This window comes from Haliotis rubra, unplaced genomic scaffold, assembly GCF_003918875.1.
Source record: "Haliotis rubra isolate DU_JTF1 unplaced genomic scaffold, ASM391887v1 Scf19, whole genome shotgun sequence".
In the NCBI taxonomy this organism is placed as follows: Eukaryota; Metazoa; Mollusca; class Gastropoda; order Lepetellida; family Haliotidae; genus Haliotis; species Haliotis rubra.
In genome coordinates this window covers 1,436,424-1,454,342 of record NW_025765891.1, presented here as the reverse complement: position 1 = coordinate 1,454,342, position 17,919 = coordinate 1,436,424, and the positions used below count along the sequence as shown (strand labels likewise).

Below are 17,919 nucleotides of genomic sequence, written 5' to 3'. Positions count from 1 at the left end.
CGGACTAACGGGGCTTCACTGTATTTGTTTGGGCCAATCAAGACTAACCTGGCAACAAAGTATAAACTTTCAAAAACAGGTCGGGGATATTCCATTTTGTGGTTTGGAAACCAAGTTGTATGGTCGTATATGGATTCAGAACATTGTTCTTCCTCGTGTTTTCCAACGAACACGACAATTTCGTGCATAATTTTGCATGATGTGCACGTGAACATGGTCGGGAATTAGATATTACATTGAGCCGCATCAGTGTGTTGCTGTACATTTCAGTGGTAGAAACTACACTGAAAGTTTATTTATTTTGGTGTTTTTTTTATCTTATTCCATTTCAATTCTCAGATGAAATACATTTGACATAAAAGACAATATATATAACATCATCATTGGTGTTTTGTGAGGTTATAACAAATATATAGATACATAAGATATAATTAAAGTTTCTGTAGTGGGCATATAAAATTGAAGGAATAAGGTTGAATAGTATGATTGTAGTGGGTGGAGTCTGGAAATATCAGCTGATAGTATAAGTAGGATTTAGTGCTTAGTACATAATAAGGTAGATAAATGTGTCCACTTCCTTATAAAGGGATCTAAGCTATTGTTTTTCCTAGCTATATATTTTTCAGTTGTACATATATCTTTTAATAACTTAAGCAATCCCTCAAGAGAAAGTGCTTGTTGTGTATGCTTGAATCTTTTGGCAAGAAGTATAATATGATTTAGTATTTTATTATTTGAGCACACTCCAAACATGATAGTGAATTTTGTAGATGTGACATTACACTGGAGGTGGGTATTTAGAAATTGTTCTACATTTTGCCAAAAGATTTTAACTAAATCACAGTAAAATAAAAACATGCAATATGTCTTCTGAGGTATTTTTACAAAAAGTACAAGTGTCATTATCAACTAGCTTCATCCTCAATAGTTCTTTCTTTGTATAGATTATTCTGTAAATAAATCTGTACTGAAAATCTAACAGCTTACAATCATTTGTACATTTCCTGTAATATCTGAATACATCACTCCACATTCTATCCTGCTGAAAGACAGTATTCAAATGCTCTAGTACCTTAGGGGTATTGTTGTCCTTAATCAATTTATCATAGAATATCCTTGAACCTTTAACATTTGAGATCATATCTTGGTAAACTCTATTAATGTTTAATTGATTTAAGCAGAGACTTCTGTTTCCTACAAGTTGTCTCCAGTTCACTGGAATGTTATTTAACAAATGATGATAATCTAAGAACGTTCCTCTTATTTTGTACCTCTTGTTTTAGATCTTCAAGACTGAGAAATCCATTTTCATTACAAATATCTCTGACATAATGTATACCGCAATCAAACCAATTAGACTGAAAGTTGATCTGATATTGTATTAAACGCAATGAAACGTTTTTTCGACATGCGGTGTTACGTGATGGGTTGGAGTAAGACAGATCAAAGTGGCACGAGCACAAGACCGTTTTATTAGAACGAAACCGTGGTCGAAGTGCCTCTCAAACTGGAGATGGGCTTCTCAGAGCTCCAGGTGTTGGAGTGAGTAGACAGACGGCTACACAGATGGATCCTCCCGACATCCACGTATTATCCCACGACTGACGGGCCGTTACGTTACTACAAGACGTCATCAGTGACAAACACGGCCAATCGTCGTTGGGCAGACGTTGTTTTCGAATGAATGAAGGTTTACTCTGGATTTCCCTGACAGAGTGCCACGTATACAGAACGATAGTTTTGGGAGGGAGGCTTGGTAATAGTGTTGGTTGGGATCATTCTGTCTGGCAGACTGGCAGACCATGATAACGTCTGAGATATTCTTGGACGGCGCGTCCGACAAAACTCACCGGCCACTGTCAACGAGCTTGGCGCTGCCCTCAGGGGTGAGTGAGTGAGTTTAGTTTTACGCGCACTCAGCAATATTCCAGCCATATGGCGGCGGTCTGTAAATGATCGAGTCTGGACCAGACAATCCAGTGATCAACAGCATGAGCATTGATCTGCGCAATTGGGAACCGATGACATGTATCAACCACGTCAGCGAGCCTGACCACCCGATCCCGTTAGTCGCTTCTTACTACGAGCATGGGTTACTGAAGATCGATATTCTAACCCGGACCTTCACGGTACCCTCAGGAAGAATGGGAAGGAATGAACCAAGTTGGCATGAGGGGGTTGATTAGTATTCCCCAGTTGTCCTGAGCATAGAGGCTGATATCAAGTTATATCTCATGGTAAATGACGTGGTGGACACATTTTATGGTCATCTGACGCATCTGATCAGATGTCCCTGTTACAGTGTTAAATTATTTATCTTATTAAAGATATAAAATACCAATAACTGTGACACCTTGTTTATTGAGTATCCCCTACCTATTATAATAGTGTGTGTGTGTAAGTGCGTGCGTGCGTGTGTGTGTTACCACAAGTATAGACATTCGTACATTATTTTACCCGACAGTTACATAAACAGAAATCTGACCCTTATCCCTATTGAATAGATCGATGTTCACTATGTCAGTCACTGGATCGTCTTGTCCAATATATTTGGAGGTCATTTCACCTGAATATACTGACACCTTGTGGTGCATTGTTAGGTATGCTTATGTGCCCAGAAATACGTGGCCTTGTCATACAGCAAGAGTATGGGTGACTATTTCCTCATAAGGCGTTGAGTACTCCTGTTTTTGTCTTCCAGAAATGTCCTCAGTGAATCAGTGAGTGAGGATTAACGGTGCTTTAACCATGCAATGACAAAAGCTGATGTGAATGTGAGGTCAAAACTCACACCGACGGATGCATTTGTTTTACGTAAACTACCAACTCGTAATTAAAAATAAACATATTTCATGTTGCAACCATTTATTATTCCAGAAAACACAATGTGATTTTGGCGGCATTAAAAAGCACAATAGAACATATTTTGTATCTGTCGAACTATCGTATGTCTCAAAGAAAGACATAATACTTGAAAATGATCAATACCCGTAAAATCCTTTGGTTGATTAACAAAGCTTGTATGAGTTAGGTGTGATGGAGAATTGATGAAGACCTGTTGGTAGGGGGTGGGATGTGTATGACGCGACTGGTGGTCGTTGGTAAGGATTGGGGTTGATATCAGATATACGTTTAGATTAATAAATGTACGTATTCTATCAGAGAAAACCCTAACTACTGTGATCTTTGACGTCATGTAAGACTCCATATCACCATGGTAGCTACAACCCCCAGGAGAGCGTCGCTTGTCTGTGGGTCTGCTGCACCTGAAACAAGGAACACTGACTGTTCAGTCGTTTGAGTTAAAAGATGATGTTTGCACCCAATATATAAAAGACTTGGATTAATTTAACCACTTCAACAATATTGGTCTTAGCTTATTTTGGGAATGTGTCGAAAACGAAAACTCGACAGGAAATGTCAAATCGTTCTTCGCCTCCATTACCCCTGCCAGCTTCTAGTTCAACGGAAAGAAGGAACAAGAATAAGCAGAAATTAAACACAAATATCATATTGCATAATTTTACCGTTAAACTGGTGGGGATTATGTTTCTCATCTGCCGTCCTTATTGTTAGAATTTACGTAACATTTATTCTACTAAAAACACTTGTGGCGTGACGGGTAAATGAAAGCAGATTTAAATTTAAGTCCCCTGTTCCTTCACTCCGTTGAACCGGAAGCTGGCAGGGGTAATGGAGGCGAAGAACGATTTGACATGCCACGAGTGGCGCTTAAAATGTTGAATTAAATATATTGTACGTGAGTAATTATTAAATATGAGGTTGGAAATCTGAGAACACAACTCTGTGAGGAAATAAATGTCTACCTTTGATGATGGCGATATTTTGTTTTGATATTAAAAATATTTTGCGAACCGAAGTGAGGGAAGCACGTTGCCAAGCTTTGCTCGCTTCGCTCGTATATGGAAAGACTGGTCATTTTCTCTTTGTTGCGCAACCCTATTTGCGCTACAATTTGCGTGTGGACCAATGCACACTACCCGATCCGATCCCCGCCACACCTTACCTCCCACGCCCCAGGCCATTTTCTCACAGGCTACGTTGGCTCTGACGTCACAAGGGACATCGTTGTATTGGCCGCCGTAGTACATGACAGCGCAGTTCTCGTTGCCCCCATGATTGTTTGGCTCCTTGGCCCAATTGCTACAACAAGATTAGGGTGTCTGTGTAAGGCAAGGTAAAACGTAGTCAATGTTAAATATGGTACAGCGTTGTGATTCATACAGTCGACCACATGGGTACAATGTGTGAAGCCCATTTCTGGTGTCCCCGGCCGAGATATTGCTGGAATATTGCTAAAAGCGGCGTAAAACCATACTTACTCACTTACTCACTTCATACGGTTGATATGAGTGAGTGAATGAGTGAGTTTAGTGCTACGATGCACTCAGCAATATTCCAGCTATATGGCGGCGGTCTGTAAATAATCGAGTCTGGACCAGAAAATCCAGTGATCAACAGCATGTGCTTCGATCAACGCAATTGGGCGAACGATATGAACTAGCACAGATCAACATTACCAGACATGAATACATCGAATATCTTTCTTGTCCGATTCAGTTCGCAACATGTCCACCCGTCGCATGTACCTTTTGTTCTCGTATTGTGCTTTTTCGATTCTGGACAATTCACTTGTCTTTGCATGTGTTTATAACGGGTCTGACCGATGGAGCAGGATACGCTCAACATTCCTCGAACACCTGCTATCATCATTAACTGACATGATAAACACTGGACTCTAATGACATGGCTTTGGTGACTACGGAGAGGGGTTTGCCCGTTTAGTTTACCCTATTGACACAAGCCTGGCATTTACATGGCACTCACATAGATCCCGGCTGAGGGAAGGGTTCCAGTTGTCGGCGTACTGCCACACACCTTCAGAAGCAGCGTCTGTGAGGTCTGTCCACCAGCCGACGGGGGACTCTGGGTACGACCCCAGCTGGGTCTCAATATAGGTCTGGGGAAATAGTTGGAAAAGTGAATAATAAATATTTGGGTTTCACTTTACTGAATATCAACAGCCCTCACGCACATCGACTTGAGGGCGTATCAACTTGGATTTAGAGAAATTGTTAGTGTAGCATTGCCAATAATATCGCTTTTTTATATCTTTTGTTTTCTCGATGCGCTTCCACGTGTTTCTTGCTACCGTCATAATTGCGTTGTCTTCAAAAAGTGCAGTAATACTTATCTGGCCCGATTCAGTGTACTAACACGTGTTGCCATTCCATGGTTTACTCTGAACACTTTGGCGAATGTCTATAAACATGTCTGACGGATGAGAGGGAAATAATAATTCTATAATACTGGTTGATGACGTAGGAACGCGTCTAGCGTGACGTGTGTGTGACGTCAAGTACTTTAGTTAGTATCAGTACTTGGGGAACTTACGGATCGAAGACGTTTATCCATTGGCGAAACACACACACGTGGTTTCGGTTTTGCCAGTAACATGAATAAGATGTAAAATACAAATAACTATAAATTAATTCATTAATTAATTGTATTTTAACAATGAATTCATTGCCTGTTCGTGGTGATCGTTGACAGCCAGCAATGAAGCCTCGTCTAACCCCGACAGTCTCCTGCACAACTCGCGTGCCTCCCACCACGTGACAACGTCGGAAGTAGTTCTGTTGCTGATGTAGTAACACGTTGTGTCGTCATCGTAGTTACGGGTAACCCATTTGGACGGGCAGGGCGCACCTGTAGCATAGCTCTGATTTAATCAAAGCGATGATCAAAACACAACTCACTGATTCAAAACCTTCTGCCTGTATCTTACAGATGGTGAATATATCTCTATCTTCTGTTTCTATGCCACAGATGGTAAATATCTGCCCAACCTTCTGTCTGCATGTCACACTTGTGAATATCACTCTACCTTCTGCCTGCATCTCACAGATGGTGAATATCACTCCTCCTCCTGCCTGTATCTCACAGATGGTGAATATCACGCTACCTTCTGCCTATCCTTGGTGAATATCTGCCTGTATCTCACAGATGGTGAATATCACGCTACCTTCTGCCTGTATCTCACAGATGGTGAATATCACTCTACCTTCTGCCTGCATCTCACAGATGGTGAATATCACGCTACCTTCTGCCTGTATCTCACAGATGGTGAATATCACGCTACCTTCTGCCTGTATCTCACAGATGGTGAATATCACTCTACCTTCTGCCTGTATCTCACAGATGGTGAATATCACGCTACCTTCTGCCTGTATCTCACAGATGGTGAATATCACTCTACCTTCTGCCTGTATCTCACAGATGTAGCCGGCCTGGGAGAAGCAGGAGACGTCCTCATAGCTGGCGTCGTGGCTGATGAAGGCGCAGTTCTCCTCACCCATCAGGTTGTCCGGCTGAAGTTCCCAAGGTCTGCCATGCATGTATATGTCAACAGTTACGTTTTATCAATGTCTTTTCGAAATCTTAAGAATTTGTTCATCTTATTGAAAATATGAACAACAATTAATTAATCTGATGCGAAGCAGAGACGTTGGATGTGTAATGCCAACGTCAAAACGTTTTCGGTGATGATGCAAAGACCGACAATTATTCTCGATCATTACTGTTTGCCCCTTACATGAGATTCATCTGCGCCGAGTCACCATCAGACCACCGCCAACTGCTGCCTCCCGGAGGGTGCCGTTCCAGTCCTGTCCAGAAGTTGTTGCCTAGGATACGCTCTGTCTGCAGCTGAATCCATCTCTGCAACAAATGGTGGTACCTCCATTACACGGGTGCCAACCACATTTGGGTCACTTGTGTAACTTCGTCACAACAGAATCACTTCCCTCAACTAATGATGACGAGATTTACATACAATTACTCGTCAAAACGCTTTCCATTAAATGGAAGCGCTAGGCGCTGTAGGACTATTTTAAAAATTCCTTAAGTGTGTCCATCAATTTGAAGGGTAAATCCATCCATCGGAAGTACTTGACTCTCTTGTGAACACTATTTTCAAGGAATGTGCAGTTTAACACGGCCGTTCAGTATTGAACGAGGCACGTATCTGACATAACTGCCTGCCAACCTTCAAGGGGTCTCACCGCTACCTCCAAAGAGATATTCCACTACGGTTACATCTACCTAAAGGTGGATATAGCACGAATGCCACTACCTAACAAGAACACACTTCCACCAAAGAGCATTATCTAAGACCACTACCACCAAGCGATCTTACTTCCAAGACGAACCTACAAATGTGAAGGGTAACCCACCATCTCATCCTCTGTCTCGACCTTCAATAGACGCCCTCCTCTGTGGCGGCAGAAAGCGACTGCCTGACTTTGGGTCAAGGTCACGTTGGTGTTGAAAACATAACACTTGTGTCCCGCTCTCAGCCACAGTCCAGGACAGCCCAGCTCCTCCTCCACGTGAACGTCAGCTGGGAGTATTCATTAAACCTGACATCTGTGTATCATGGAACTATTTCCTGGGAAAAAACAGGTTCATCTCTTGACACCATTAGAATAGTTAAGTTTTACCTGACATATGTGTCTTCCTGACTAAATCAGGTGCTCTCGGTCATTTCAAAGTGCCTTTGAAAAACCACATTATTAGTATGATGCGCCTGGTAGTGGCTGCCCGAGTTGTATACCTAAAGACCAGGGAGTTGAGATTGAAAATACGATAGAGGTGAGTTGAGTGAGTTAAGATTTTAAGTCACATCGGCAATATTTCAGCCATATCTGTGAATGATGAGGGCAAGACTTTGCCAATCTTGTTAGCCATCGCTGTATAAAAGCGTTAGTGTTACTAAGTATCGGATATGATTAAGACTTTACCAGCAAACAAAGCTAGATTGTATTATTAACATGAGGATGTTAAAACGAATTTGTACATCAATAGCTGAACCTCTGTGTTTACTGTATAATATTTCTTTGAGTCAGTGTGTTTTTCCTTCAGTTTGGAAAACAGGCAATATTACCCCTATTTTCAAAAAAGGAGATAAATCCCTCCCTACTAATTACAGACCCATAAGTTTATTATCTATCCTCGGGAAATTTTTTGAAAAAATAATGTTAAAGCATTTACATAACCATTTCAATAAACATAGCATTTTAAGTAAATTTCAATCAGGTTTTACTACAAACCACTCTACCACATCTCAACTCATTGAAATCTATCACAATATATGTTCAGCTCTAGATACTCATCACCTTTATTGTATGATTTTTTGTGACATTTCAAAGGCCTTTGACGGGGTGTGGCATAAAGGGCTATTGCACAAATTAGAAAATTATGGTATTCGTGGCCATTTACTTAGTTGGTTAACAAACTATTTATCAGATAGACGACAGAGTGTTTCCATCAATGGTACATTATCAAAAGAATTGAATGCTACTGCAGGGGTTCCTCAAGGATCTGTCCTTGGTCCATTTTTGTTCCTTGTGTACATCAATGATTTACCTGAAACTCTAACAAATGTCACAAGACTGTTTGCCGACGACACTTCAATTGGTGTTGCAGGAAAAGATGTAAAAACCATAGAGGCTACTCTTAACTATGATTTAGCAAAATTGAAAGAATGGGCTGACAAATGGTTAGTTAAGTTTAACCCGAACAAGACCAAATTCATGCTTTTTAAAAATGGAAACTGTCCACAAGTTCCTGACTTGATTTTCAATAATGAACATTTAGAACGTGTACATCAACATAAACACCTCGGTGTCATCTTTTCAGATAATACAAAATGGTCTCATCATGTATCTGCTGTAATAGAAAAGGCCTCAAAAATTGTTTCCTCATTACGGACGCTAAAGTACGTATTACCTAGATATATCCTTTCTAGTATGTACGAAATGTATATTAGGCCTATTTTAGAATATGCATCTGAGGTCTGGGATAATTGCCCTAGCTATATTTGTGATAAACTTGAAATGTTACAACTTGAAGCAGCAAGAATTGTAACCGGATTGTTTAAATTCGCTTCAAGATATAGTTTATACAGTGAAACTGGTTGGTTACCATTGAAAGTTAGACGAACACAAAGGAAACTCTGTACATTCTACAAAATTGTTAATATGCAAGCTCCTGATTACCTGATAGATTTACTTCCACCTTTTACTGAAACCATTTCCGGATACAATTTGCGTAACAAATCAGATTTGGCTGTTCCTAAATTTCGCACCTAAATTTTCCAAAAGTCATTTATTTATGATTCTGCAAGTTTATGGAATGCTCTCCCCTCTACAACAAAATGTACAAATTCATTATCATCGTTTAAATCAAAGTTACCTGAAAAAAATGACAAGGTTCCAAAATATTTTCTATTTGGTGAAAGAAAGACAAATATACTACACGAAGTTAAGACATTCGTGTAGTTCATTACATGCAGATCTGTTTCGTGTTAATCTATCAGGGAGTAGAGCTTGCAATTGTGGTGCTCCGGTGGAAGATGCTAACCATTTCTTTTTAAAATGTCTAAAATTTGTCAGTTGCCGTTTTGATCTGAAGCAAGAATTTGAACTATCAAAAGTTCAATTAGACATTGATACCATTCTTTACGGAAACCCTGCTCTGCCAAATGCTATTAATGAAAATATATTTAGACATGTGCATAAATACATTGTACGAAGTAAGCGCTTCGATTAATCAATAATATGTCTTAATGTTATTATGTCCGTTCATTACGTCCATTCATTATTGTTCATGTCTCTGATAGGAGCGGGCGGTAATAAGTTACATAACTTGTGCCCAATCCATTTCAACACTGAATAAAATATTTTCAAACAAACACTTTATCCATTGGCCACAGTCGCGCCTATCCATGCATGCGCCACTGACATAAATAATCATAACTTGACAGAGAATAATGTTAAATGGTTGGGTATGCATGTCATGAGTTTGAATCCCTGATTCCTTGGTGTGGTTCCACTATAGCTGATAGAGAAATGAAAATATATATGCACCTAAGATTATGAACAGGAATTAGTGACCTCCTCTCCTGGAGCCTGGTGATACTGTTAATTTACTTCAGTTATACAGGTAATTGTGTCAGCTCAAACGCCCCACACGTCAGCGTGATTCGAGTCTTCTGTGGTTGCATGTAATGACGTTAATGTCAAAGGCTTGTTGGTTTGTTGTTTAACGCCACACTCAGCAATATCCCAGCTATATGGCGGCGGTCGTCAATGACTGATCTATCTAAACAGGACAGGCATTTCACAACAATATGTACTTCTCAACGCATTCATCATAATAACTCAACATATATGTTCAAACAATATATAACCTGTCATCTTGTTTTAGCAGTAATACAGTCGGAAGAAAGTTTAAATATTGTTAGTTTTTCTTACACACATGACTGACAGTGATAAGGAAAAATATAATTATCTCTGATTACTCATTCAGACAGCCTACCAACATTGGGTTGGAACATGGGACGGGCATAGGTGCGGTGGTCGTTTTCCTTACAGCAACATCCACCTAGACTTGCCCAGGTCACCTACAAACCTTTACATAACGTGTGTGGAATAGCTGTGCATTACTGACGTGAACACCTTTCCAAGATTGTTTGTCGTGTACCTTCCGTGCTGTGATACCTGCAGGCGAAGTAGTTGTCGTTGTCGCAGTAGTCGTAGGAGATATGGCCGTTACTGTGCACCACTCCACACTGCTCCGTCGCCTGCAGGGAGTTTGGTAGGTTTTGCCACTGGCTGCAAAAGAGGGTTCGCCCTTATTCTTGGGCTCGCAAATATTCTTGATTCGTTGTGTGCTCTTTACATGTGTTCGAATAACTAAAAAATAGTGAGACGGTATAAGGATACTTGTTAGAATTACTTAAGTATATACTGGGCATGCACTAGAGATAATTGCCATGCATACAATATTCAATGTATCCAGTACATGCATCAACAATATCGGATTATTTAATGAGTTTTATAATATTGGGAACTTGTTAAACATGCATCATACAATGTTGAACGGATTTAGTATATTCATGAGACAATAGTTGATTCTTTACCATATATTACAGATTGATTTTTATGCACATGCTACCTGTGTGATCAGTAAATCAGTTAACTGATTAGATACATATTGATCCTCATATACATCGTAGGACTACTATGTGATCATATTTCATGGTGGAAGCTGCGGTGGCTGAGTGGGTTAGATGGCTGACTTAATGTGCTGGCGATTAGGTGCCCGACTATGAGAGTGTAGGTTCGAATCCCGAATTAGACTCAACCAAATAAAAGTACTTTTCTGAGGAAGTGTAATCCTTAATATAACATATGCTATATTTCATGGAATTCATAACTAAAGTGAGAGAATTTGTTATCGGCAGCACAGTGGCTTGTAACGCTAAAAACTGCCATCAAGGTGTATACTGTCACTGACGGGGTCTTGGTACTATACTCATGCCAATAATGGTTGTCACCCCCTTCAATCTTTTTAATTGGAGAGGGGTGTGGGTGGGGTGAGGTGTGCGTGGGGTTGGGGTGGGGAGGGGTGACAACCATTATTGGCATGAGTATATATAAAGAAAGGATGTAACGAGGTCAACACACCATTTCGTTTCAGGGCGAATTCAACAATGCTCACTGTATTTATCCCATTTAAAGTATACACATATGCATACTTTAAATGGGATAAATACAGTGAGCATTGTTGAATTCGCCCTGAAACGAACTTGGTGTATTGACCTCGTTACATCCCTTTCCTTTTTTTTAGTACTAAGACCCCGTCAGTGACAGTATATACCTGGGCGGTGGGGTAGCCTAGTGGTTAAAGCGTTGGCTCGTCACGCCAGAGACCCGGGTTCGAATCCCCACATGGGTACAATGTGTGAAGCCCATTTCTGGTGTCCCCCGCCGTGATGTTGCTGGAATATTGCTAAAAGCGGCGTAAAACCAAACTCAGTCAGTCAGTCAGTATATACCTTGATGGCAGTTTTTAGCGTTACAAGCCCCTGTGATCGGCAGTAAATGAATATGTTACATAATGGATGCATCTGCATGGGTGCTGCTGTTGGACCACATCCACTGTCCCTCCACAGCCCTGTCATTGAGGCCAATCCACCACCGATACTTCAGGGAGTACGCTGTCGTCAGCAGCTTCACCACAGTCGACTGCAACATAACGGTAGATTTAAGATAGGTGTATGACCACTGACCAACACTCCTAGTGATGACCGATTAGTGTTGTCAAACTTTCCTTTGGTTTCATTTATTATGTACAATCAATTAAATCACATAAAGAAATTAACCGTGACTGGAAGGGGCTTTGACGAGGCCTCAGTGGGGCATACGACATAAGTCCATCGGCTTTCGATGCAGGTGTTACTCACGTATTCCTGGTTGTCCGTGAAGCTGGCAAGCATTGGGCGGCTCAAAGTTGCTGACCCTTTCTGATAGCATTTGGTCAAGGCCGTTTCCCAGGTGACCAGCTGGGTGTAGTCTGACGTATCACTGACGTAGAAGCACGAGTTCCCCACCAGTGACCATCCGTCATCACATCCGTCAGCAACTGTCCGACAGAAAATTACCATGACAGCACAGAATCTACGCGTTTACTCAGCCTAGCCGATCCTGGTTACTACATGGGTGAGCTGTGTGAGCCCTTTATCAAAGTTGGAGTCACTTGTACCCTGCCGTGATCCACCCGTGAAGATCCGGGTTAGAATTGATCCTCAGCAACCCATTCGTGTCGTAAGAGGCGACTAACGGGATCAGGTGGTCAGGCTCGCTGACTTGGTTGACACATGCCATCTTCTGGCAATTGCGTAGATCTATGCTCATGCTGTTGATCACTGGATTATCTGGTCCAGACTCGATTATTTACAGACCGCCGCCACATAGCTGGAATATTGCTGAGTGCATCGTAGCAGTAATCGAGTCTGGACCAGACAATTCAGTGATCAGCAGCATGAGCTTCGATCTGCGCAATTGCCATAAGATGAAATGTGTCAATCAAGTCAGCGATCCTGACCACCCGATCCCGTTAGTCGCCTCTTACGACAAGCATGGGTTGCTGAACATCAATATTCTAACCCGGACCTTCACGGGTTCAGATACATAACTACTTTGTGCAATGAGCAGCCAGTAAATAGCATCTTTTCAATTATCAAAATAAATCTCGTCTATTTAATGACTATGGTTGAATATATGGTAAGCATGTGTCTATGAACCACTTTCAGCCTTTCCCAGTGTCACCCGTTACAAATACATGGTACAAGTCAAAATAAAGATTCGCATCTGGCATCGTTATTGTTACTGCTGCATTAAGTCTGCAAATGTCCCAAACATGTCTACTATGAACATTTTGAATTTTGAAAGATTTCCTGAAATCTGAGCTGGGTACCACCAACCTGTATCAGCCCTGCATATAAACCCAAGCTGTCGTGTGCACATGTCGTCGCTAGCTCTGCCGAGGTAGTTCACGGCGACGCAGTTTTCGGCGTGTTTGACGTCGTCGGGTTCCTGGTTCCACACCCTGGCAAATCATAGTTTTGTTGAAGCGTCCACAAAATGTACTCTCTTTTTATATTAAAGATAAAGGGAATGAGGTCTTTATAACCATTCGTAAATGGCATTATTATCTTCGACATTTCCCATGCATGTTTTCATAATAACGCTCTTTAAGTTGTTGAAGGAATATATTGTTATTTGAAAACCTGGGCCCCGTTCAAACAAACGATATCAGCGCTGCGTCTGTCGTAATTGCGCTCTGATAAAAAACATGGTGTAATTTGCTAGCAAACGAACGCGCAGCGACAACCGTTGATTTGGACTATGTCCTCTCAAGCAAATCCGTAAAGACTATCAAATCTCTTGATCAATCGTAAATCCGAAGATTACTTCTTAAAATATATTTAGAACACCCGATGATTTCACATTACAGGAGTTAATCCACAGTGTCAGAATTCTGTTACTTCTTCTGAGTAAGTCGTATACAGACTTTCCCAGTGTTAATCGCCCGGGTCCACACATCGACATTAGCAGTATAGACTATACGTTAGTGTTAAGATAGCTTAGTGAAATGGGGCCCTAGAAAGCCGGGTAATTGCGGATCTGGACTAACGTCATGTTACTGCATTATACACATTGTGTAGATAAGACATTTTACTGACACGGTGCCGTTGCCGACTGCCTGGTTTTCCCCCCACGTCCACGTCCCCACGTGGTCCTGTGTGGTTAGGTCCGTCCACCAACCGTCCATCTCGAGGGTCTTGGCAATGGCGGAGAACGCCCCCTGGTGGCACAAAGTACAAACACCACACTCAAGATGTTAAACGTTGTTAGTTTCATGTCTCTGAGAAGATTCGATGGTATAAGGCCACAATGTTTATGTGGAAACGTGCAAACCTCACACATTGATTTGAAAGCGTTGTATAGAAATCCCTACGAAGCATAGTTCTTATAACTCAAGGAAGCCTTGTGGCACAAAATAAGATTCATGGTTACATTAGGTGAACCCATATCTAATGTAAAAATCAAATCTTAGTGCTTGCTACCGAGATACACCCAGATCTGATTTGTCGAAACAAACTTAAATAGTTTTCACTCCAATTTCAGACTGAGTTTGACAATTTGAAAGAGCTGAATTTCCAAAATAAAAGACCCATACAACTCAAGTAACCTATCTACTAAACTTACATTGTCTACGATGTTGAGTTCAATATCAATTTCAGTGTATTCCGGGAAATGTATTTTCCTGCGTTTTGTCAAATTTGAGAAAAAAAACGTTAACTTCAATCAAAACTGAGACTTCAGTTTGTTTCGAGGTCATCCTATTGCAGGGCATTAAAATGTCAAACGCCAAAGACAAAATCCGAATGTGTTTTCTCATCATGCAACCTCTGAAAGGTTATCACGAGGAATTCCGAGCGACAGTTAGTCTGTACGACTTATTTCGTCAATCATCGCCTCTCGGGATACACATCTGAACCGGAAGTACGGCTTGAGAAGTCCTGCCATACAATCTCGACCACCTACTGGACATGAGAACATACTGTTGTACAGCATGGAGGTTTTGGGTACAATATTGATTAAGATACACTGGAATTGAAGTGACCAGTGTGAAACTAGTTCCGTGGTGCTCGAGAAAGCTGCTTAATGACTAATGCCGACTTCCCTCGGGTCATTTCATTGGTTGGTCAAGGTTCACAAAAGGTCGTTCTGAGGTGACCTGTAATTTGATATCCTCGGACCTGAAGTAAATGGTCTCTACTATAATATGAAAATGCAGTTCTTGTAATCACTCACTCACTCACTCACTCACGCACACACTCACTCACTCATTCACTTAGACACGTGTTACATACAATATCCTCGGGCGTCTGGAATCTGATCAGGGTGGACGACAGAGCGGCACACTCGGCGCTGGCCTCCTTCCAATTGAGCATGCGCTGTTTGCCGAACCGGAAGCAGCTTGACCCTGCACGGAGTAGGCCATGATTGCAAGTAGGCGTTGTTGGACTTGTGCCAATAGTCGCCGTCGCCGCGTCACTGATGATGGCTGATGAAGACAGTAATTTCATACGTTTACACCTGTATACACCTGTACGTCGACCTTGACCCCTGAAATGCACTCTCATCAGCCGTAAACAACGTTGAATGTTGATGAGGTCTAGGAATATATTCATGACGCCCACGGGCATCCATACAGTTCTGACATACCGTGGGTCATCATCAGGGTGACCACGCTATTCATACAAGAAGCTGATCCTGCCATGACTAAGGGACGCAATTCAGCCTAGTTGCAGCGATCTGTAAACATTATCAAGCTGAAATGTTCTAGTCGTAGGGCCTACAGAACAAATTGTTTCCGTTTCGGGAGGTAATAACCTCACTGTATGGATCTTCACACAAGAAGAGATCCAACGCTGCTCTCAGCAATATTCCACTTTTGTAAATAACCAAGTCATGACCGAAATACCCTCAATCCTATTTAGGAATATCTGTAACTGAATGATGAGCGGACTGGTCGCCGGAGTTGTTAAATACTTACCCAAGCCGAGACATAACAGTTTCACTAGAACAATAACCTCATTCAAGATCCTCAGCGACACCATGGTATACGGGTGATGGCATGTTTCCAGGTCGTCGGCCAGTATATGGAACACCATCGGGCCAAAATCGTTTCCGATAATTCTTTTGAAATAACATCGACTTGCTCAAGGACGCGACTGTTTCATTAACGCCTCCCTCGATCTCAATCCCGTGGCCTCGTCAGGCTGATGACCTGGGTTCGATTCCCCACATGGTTACAATATGTGAAGCCCATTTCTGGTGTCCCCGGCCGTGATATCGCTGGAATATTGCTAAAAGCGGCATAAAACCATACTCACTCACTTACTCAGTATTATTGGGATCTTGTCCCTTTCACTAGTTACACCATTTGAGTTACAATTTTATGGAGTCGAGGGGTTTAGTTTTGATCAGCCTCTCCTTGCTTGCCCCTGCAAACGAGTTTGATATTAAAACGTGTACAATATTTATTATCTTGCCTCACACATAAATGTCGTTTTCTGATTGGCTGAGCGCTCTTCTATTATTTTCAATGTACCCCGCTTACAAGCGAGTAACATTTTCTATGTACCCCGCTGGGAATGCCGAACTCATTTGGTACTTCGTGGTAGTAATTCTTTATCTCGAATAACGTTGAATCACGTATAATGTACGGAAATTACCGATGTTTTGCGAATGCAAATCTATGGAAGGGAGATAACCCAAATTTGTTTTTCTTTTCGTCTGGTACTCCATACTAAGATCCGATACCGTGCTTCGAACAGTTCACAATTACCATTGAGGTGTTCGGTAAGATAAATACGTTGTTTACTGGTCCCTCGGGGCCAATGGGTTGATGTACCCTCGATGTTTCGTTAGTACCCCTCGCCCTTCCGGCCCAGGGAGCATAAACAAACATCGAGGGTATATCAGCCCATGTCCCCCTCGAGATCAGTGAACAACTAATAATAAACATCAGTTTATTGTTATTGATCTTAAATGTTTCATGGAGGAAATATAACGGACCAGACAAGCCAGTGATCGATGTTATGAACAACGATCCATGCCGTCGAGGAACAATGATACGTCAAGTCGCCGATGGTTGGCACATGTCATCGGTTCCCAATTGCGTAGATCGATGTTCATGCTGTTGATCACAGGATTGTCTGGTCCAGACCCGATTGTTTACAGACCGCCGCCATATAGGTGGAATATTGCTGAGTGCGGTGTTAAACTAAACTCACTCACTCAAGTCGCCTTGCCTGACCATCCGACACCCCTATGACAAGCACAGGTTACTTAACACCATTTCTAACCCTGTGGAATTATTATGCTTGACACCTGGTGTTCAAACTAAAGCATACCTACAATCAATCCCAAAAAAATATAATCATACTATTAATAATATTCAGTGACGTTACAATTAGATTTTATCCTACATGTTTTACGAGGTGGCCTCTATAGTGCTCCATACTGTTATCTGCATATCTGGGTGTTATCAGCCATATCAGCCCAATTCTGCCCGTGCTATCGCACACTGTTGCTCTGTCTCCACACACACCTCACTGAGATGGCGCGGGCTGTGACGTGCTCCCGGCAGCTCAGCTTCTGTAAGAGTGCCAGGAGTTATCTGCCCCTCACGTGACAACCTTTTCCCTAGCTATTTACTTTGTGCAGCGTTGCTATTGTTGCTCAGAGGTGAAATCGAGATGCAGATGATTCAAGGGCCGGTGACAAACTCTCTTTATCACAGGCTCATACCACCAAATTAGTTCAGGTTAAGAAGCTAAGTCACCGCTTTTATCGTGCCCATGATATAAGCATTTTGATATTACACTCATTCGCCACACGTAGACTTTGGGTTATTAAAAACTTTAGGTTTAACTTGAGATATAACAAAGTAAGTTATGGTTATATCAAGCTTCTC

At 41.7% G+C, this 17,919-nt stretch overlaps 1 protein-coding gene across 1 annotated transcript; it reads right to left on the bottom strand.

Annotated features, from left to right (window-relative positions):
- Window positions 1–2,848: 2,848 nt before the first annotated feature.
- LOC124274346 (macrophage mannose receptor 1-like) lies at window positions 2,849–16,077 on the bottom strand. The gene is made up of 14 exons (XM_046709710.1): window positions 15,994–16,077; window positions 15,308–15,501; window positions 14,114–14,235; window positions 13,352–13,476; window positions 12,332–12,510; window positions 11,983–12,113; window positions 10,567–10,697; window positions 7,257–7,423; window positions 6,617–6,741; window positions 6,281–6,408; window positions 5,552–5,730; window positions 4,849–4,981; window positions 4,028–4,164; window positions 2,849–3,266 (listed from the first exon to the last, which is right to left on the bottom strand). The coding sequence occupies exons 1-13, from the start codon at window positions 16,055–16,057 to the stop codon at window positions 4,058–4,060; spliced, it is 1,785 nt and encodes a 594-aa protein (XP_046565666.1). The 5' UTR covers window positions 16,058–16,077; the 3' UTR covers window positions 2,849–3,266; window positions 4,028–4,057.
- Window positions 16,078–17,919: the final 1,842 nt, after the last annotated feature.

Coding starts and splice junctions, on each gene's coding strand:
- LOC124274346 (XM_046709710.1), bottom strand. CDS start 16,057: ATGGTGTCGCTGAGGATCTTGAATGAGGTTATTGTTCTAGTGAAACTG. Junction 12,114..12,331: donor TCACGGACAACCAGGAATAC/GTGAGTAACACC, acceptor GTTATGTTGCAG/TCGACTGTGGTGAAGCTGCT. Junction 7,424..10,566: donor CAGGTATCACAGCACGGAAG/GTACACGACAAA, acceptor GAATACTCCCAG/CTGACGTTCACGTGGAGGAG.